This window comes from Protopterus annectens, chromosome 16.part0, assembly GCF_019279795.1.
Source record: "Protopterus annectens isolate FY-2018-M chromosome 16.part0, PAN1.0, whole genome shotgun sequence".
In the NCBI taxonomy this organism is placed as follows: Eukaryota; Metazoa; Chordata; order Ceratodontiformes; family Protopteridae; genus Protopterus; species Protopterus annectens.
In genome coordinates this window covers 604,052,537-604,058,536 of record NC_056750.1, presented here as the reverse complement: position 1 = coordinate 604,058,536, position 6,000 = coordinate 604,052,537, and the positions used below count along the sequence as shown (strand labels likewise).

At 40.6% G+C, this 6,000-nt stretch overlaps 1 protein-coding gene across 1 annotated transcript in view; it reads right to left on the bottom strand.

Annotated features, from left to right (window-relative positions):
- Positions 1 to 467: 467 nt before the first annotated feature.
- LOC122790749 (twisted gastrulation protein homolog 1-like) overlaps positions 468 to 6,000 on the bottom strand; it is a 654,522-nt gene continuing 648,989 nt past the window's right edge. Inside the window, exon 5 of the mRNA XM_044058344.1 lies at positions 468 to 1,726. Coding sequence (XP_043914279.1) covers positions 1,506 to 1,726 — 221 coding nt within the window. The 3' untranslated portion in view covers positions 468 to 1,505. The remainder of the gene's footprint in view (positions 1,727 to 6,000) is intronic.

Below are 6,000 nucleotides of genomic sequence, written 5' to 3'. Positions count from 1 at the left end.
CAATGTCACTGCAAGTCAGTATATGATGATGTGATCCTCCACGAGACAGAAAGGGCAATGCCAGTACAAGTCCTAGCTGGGGAACCGAGAAACACAAGCACACCTTGATTTATAAGGAAGATATGTGCAGGAACTTCATGAACAGTAGTCAATAATGTGATCCAAACTATGAAACACCAAAAAAGAACTGGCTGGTTCTGGGGATGGCCACTCTTATGCATCTATGATACGATGTTATAGCAAATATCAGTATACACTTGCATATGCCCCCAAGTACAAGATATTCAAGAAATTTTCTAAATTCTGATTAGTGGAAACAATGAAGTCAACCAAGGAGGGTCCTTGATGTTAGATCCATTACTTTAGCACTGCTAAACAAATGGACAAATATATACGAGAAGGCAAAAAATCTGAACTTCAGCCTTTTTCTTCTATGGACAATCAGAAGGTAACCTACAAACAAAGCATATGCCAGGAAATGCAAGAATACATGGGCAGTCACAGTTAATGATCCTCAATAAATGCCAAACAGTGCCCAATTATCTGCCCACCTGAAGCACAAAAGCGAAACTTTCACACAAATGAACTGAAGAAACTTACAGGCCATGCATCTGAAAATGAAACCAAGGCAGCTCTCAAAGTTGCTATCTAAGGTGCATGGCTACAATGGTGGAGTATTATTAACTGGATTAAGTCATGGCAGGAATTACAGATGGGAGGCAAACTAGGTATTTAGTCACAATTATCAAGTGATTACTAAAGGCATTGAGAGCTATTAGAGCAGACATCCAATGAAATTGCAATTATGGAAGGGATAGAGAGAGCTTGCTTCCAGCACCTAAACTTTTAATATCTGAACTACATCTAAAAGAAAAAACTCCCTCACCTATCATGACTGGAGGCTTGAGTTAGCTGCCTCTGAAGAAAGCAACACAAGACATGTACCCAACTTCTGGTATAACCTCTTCACTGCTCTTTTTGTTGACTCTAAGATTACAAATAGCTAGGTAGTACGACAATTAGAGGTACTTTTCCACATATATGTAATAAAAGGCAGCTGTTAACACCGTGAGCTAAGACACAGAAAACAGTTCTACATGATCACCACGTCTGGATGGTAACCAAAGAGTCACAAAAAGAAAATGTGCTGCAAAACACTACTACAGTTTAACTAACAGAAGGGTAGTCGTGTTTGTACAGGGTAATCAATCCTGCAGGGTAACCACCTACACAGTTATGGTCCTTTTGCATAGAAAAATATGCTATAAGCCAATTAAAGTGAATATATCCTTGCTTTGAGCATTACTAAGGCTGTCTTAGTGTTACAAAGAGCTACTTAAGAGTCATACTAACAGAAAGAACTGCAGATCATTGCTCATGCCCTAACTTTATAGTAAACAATTTAAGTACCCATCTCTTAAAAATCTAAAAGCTTGCAATCAGCCAGTAAACTGTACAAACATTTCTTAAGATTTCACTTTGTCTCCATATGACTGCACAAATAATCAAGACTTGCAACTTTGGCAGCCAAGTTCCTTGCTCCCATACGCTATGCAATTGCATCCAATGCACTCGCAGCAACCATTCTGGAACCAGCGATACTTGGATGCCCCTACCAATTCACATGACTGTTTACATCGTGTGATTGAGACGCAGGTGTTGAAGTAAAGAACAGTGCAGTTGTCTGTTGTGTCTTCCACTGGTGGAACAATAACTGCCTCCATCACTGAAGAAAAAGAAACAAAATATGTAGAATAAAATTACATTTTAACATCAGCATTTTAAAATATTCTTTACCCGTAAAAGAAGGTTACTAATCAGACCTATGCCCACTCATGATCCAGCTTCCACACACTACACATTTAACCTACTGTGTGCTACTATTTCACATCAGATAATCCTTTAAATGTTAAATCCAAACTTTGAGGGATTACCTAATATCATTTTGAGCAAACTACCAGGTAGCCGTAGATGTTAAGGTCACAAGTGGGTGATCTACCATTAAAGGTCACATCCTTTGGGTTCAATCACAAGTGGATACTTAATCTGCTGTTTTGTGGATTAACTGGGTAACTATGTACTGAACTTTTAACACATAATCCAGCCAAAGTCAACAAGTCAGCATTTGTAATAGTGACATTAAAGTAAAGTTCTACAATCAAGTCAGCACTGTCTGCCTAGGACTTTGTTGGTCATATTTCACATTACTTCTGCTTTTGCACTATTTTTTGTGTGTTCTAAAATTCAGAGTTAAATCCTTGTTATTGATGTTACTTGAATGTGCCCTGCTGTGGATCAGTTATGCAGACTATCACTGTTTTTTTTCCATTTACTGTTACACTTTCACACTACTGCTGGATTTGGTTTTCCAGCTGTATGTAGGCTTTGTTTCATCAGACTGGGATTACTGGGCTGAATGTGTCACCTGTTTACTTTTATGGTGCAAATGAGCAGTTTAACCAAACATTTTTGACATTCTTGCACTTTTCACTTACTGTTGCACCCTCACAATACTGCTGCAGTGGACTGGACTTTCAGACTGGGCATGTCCTTTGTTTCAGCAAACTGAAGAATTGCTATGCAGGTTCCACCACAGTATGTTTCGAAGGTATCCGCTCCATTTGAGTACACAGACAAAACTCTATGACACAGGTAAAGTACAGCTGTGTAAGAACTTACCGTAACAGAAAATATCCTACTAATCTCTGTTGCAATACTCCAAACTACTGCGTTATCTTGCTAGATAATCTGGACATCCATCTGGGGTACCAAATATTCCATAAAGCTATACCTCTGACATATGACCTACGCCCTTGGATGCAAGGGTACATAAGTGGATGTATGAGCATAACTCTTCAGACCATCTCCAAGCCAGGAAGCCTAAAGAGGTCTGAGAGACAAAATAAAATGTTTAGCTAAGAGGAAGAAACAGAAAGTGACCCCCCTTGGTCCATGAGAAAGGTAAGGAATAAACACAGAAAGGGAGGGAAGGGAATACTGCAACAGTGATCAATAGGACATCTACTGTTATGGTCAGTTCTGCACAACTGTACTATGTCTTTCCTTAAATCACTGTTACAGTATTCCAAACTTTTGGGTGGTTCCCAAAGCTTGCTTAAGAGGTGTGGGGGGAGACAGGAGAATTCTCTAGTAATCTAGAGAGGACTGAACTGGCAAAGGCAGCTCTCGATTTAGAAAAGGAATCCATTCTACAATGTTTTATGGCAGTAAGTACAAAAGAGCAAGTAGTTGCTTCCATAACAGTTCGAGTCAATCCCTTTATAATAAACCCCAGGTGAAGCCATTGCTCTACTATAATGAGCTATTGCAGGACAGGATTTCCATGTTGAGTGTAGCAAAAGAAAATGAATTAGAAATCCAGTTAACAATAGTTTGCTTTGAAACTGAGCTTCCTAACTTGAAATCTTAGAAAGAGACCAACAAATGATCAGACTAGTGGACATCCTTAGTCTTATCCACACAGAATATGAGCAGTCTCTGCACATCAAGAGAATGTAGAATTCTCTCTCATATTTTGTGGATTAGGGAAAAAGTGGGAAGATTTATGATCTGATTGAGAGACTTCATTTACTACTTTAGGTATAAAGGAGAGATTGGCCTTTAAAGATGCACTGTCCTTATGAAAATCAAGAATGGCAAGGATGCCATAAGGGGCTGTAATTTGGAGACTCATCTGGCAGAGATGAGGGCTACCAGAAAAACAGTTTTCCAAGTACAGAATTTGAGACAGACATTAGCTGCTGCTTCTAAATGAGGTATAGTGAGTTTTCTCCCAGCATAAAGTTGAGGTCCCAAGTAGGAGGTATAGCTTTCCTGCAAGGTTTTAGGTGCAGTACACCTTTTAAGAACCATTTTACCTCTAATCTGGTTAGAAGTGGAGGATCCAGAGATAGGAACACAGACATGGTTGAAATGTGTACTTTAACAGAGGAGTATGCTAGGCTGGACTGCAATAGGTCACACACACAAGAGAGGACCAGTGGGTATTAGCTTGTACTGTGGCCTGTTTTTTAGTCTGACACCATACTAAAATCTTTTCATTTTGCTATATAAGATTTTCTGGCAGCAGGTTTTCTTGCCTTCTTGAGAACCTTAAGCACATCTTCCAAAAACTGGTGTATAAAATGGATCAGAATCCTATTATCCACAATGTCAGGTTGACAGATAACAGAGTGGGATGAAGTAGCAAGCCCTTCAGTTGTGTGAGCAAATCCACTGTGGAGAGAACTTCTGGTAATGACCCTTGGCTAGGTGGAAGAGGAGGAGGAACCAGTGCTGCCTTGGCCAAAAGGGAGTCGCCACTAAGATCTTTGGGTATTCTCTATGGATCTTTAACAAGACCTTGGGAAGGACAGGAAATGGAGTCATACAAGAGCATCCCTTTCAAAGCAAAGGACACTGCATCCACCTTCCCAGGTTTGTTAACATTAGGTCCTGGTGGAAAAGAGCGGAAGTTGTTTGTTGTCCATGGAAGCAAAGAAATCTACTTGTGCATCCCTCCCCCCACCCATTTGTGGACTTTGTCCAGGAAGATCTCCCTGTTCAGTATCCATTCTTGAGTATCTTCATTTGAGCTGCTTTGAAAATGTGCCAATACGCTGTCCAGTGAGGGAATGTAAACCGCTTCAAAAGAGGTTTGCTTTTGTGGCCTGATCTCATGCCAAAAGAGCTAGCCTGCACAGTTAAGATCTGGTGCCCCTTGCTTGTTTTTGTACTGCATGACTGTTGTGTTGTCCATGAACACTCAAAGGGCCTGGTTTCCAAGAATGGGAGAAGATCTGCAGGGCCTGTATTACTGCCCTCACCTCTTTCATACTGATGTGCTCTGATCTTAGATTCACAGGCTATTGTCCCGGAATTCTCAGGTTGTCTGTTCATGCTCTTCCTGCATAATCTGATATATCTGTGTGCAGCTACTGGTAATATGCCTGCGGTTTGAAGGGAAGACCCAAGTTGTGCTTTATCTTACCTACATTCAACTTACTCATGCCCACAAACTCATCTTTAATCCTTCCATCTGCCCCTCCCTTGCCTCCTCCTTCAAAATGCACCTACCCAACAGACTTCTAAGATCCAATAACCAGAATTTGCTTGAACTGCACAAGCCTGCTCGTCCTCCAGGCAAACAACTACTAGCCTTTCCCTAGCTCACCTCTGGAACACCCTGCCACCTCTTATTCCTACTACACACAATCACTCTACCTTTAAGAATCTGCTTCATTCCCATCTCAGAACCCTCTGGGAATGTTCCTGCTCTCATCCCACACGACTCACTCACATTCCTTTACTTCTCTCTTCTCTTTTATCATACTGAGCTTCTCGGTCTACTACCATCTTCATTTTTCTTATTTTACTCCTACTCTTACAGTACTTTTTTTTTCTTATTGTCCCACCTTTCTTACATTCAACAATTAACACCTCTTATCCCACTATCCTACTTTAACTCTGCTAAGATTTCATGTAAAACCATAATGTCAACCCTGTGATATTTTGCATTGTAACAAATCTAACAGGAATCCCCGGTAGTGGTGCTGTGGTAGCGTTGTTGCCTCACAGCAAGACGTTGTCCCATTCGATTCTCAGCTAGAGCGTCTTTTGTGTGGAGGCATGCGTGAATGAGCGTGCCTTCGTTGAAGGTTGTGCATCAGGGCTGGTAACTCGGCACGTAAAAATCCACTACCAAACATTAGCGGACCGGAGTTCCGCTGTGGCGACCCCTAACCGGGATAAGCCGAAGGACACAACAACAACAAGTCTAACAGGAATATGCACCAATGGACTTTCTTATTTTAATTGATTTATTTATATGTATGTATGTGTGTGTGATTTTTCCTTTTTTAACTGTATTTTCACTGCAACCGTAGATTTTTTTATCATGTTATGTAATACCACCATTCTTCAACAGTTCTACAAAAATGTAAATGCATTGTCTTCATATGTTATTGTTGTTCATGGAGCTTTTCTCTCCGGAACTCCACT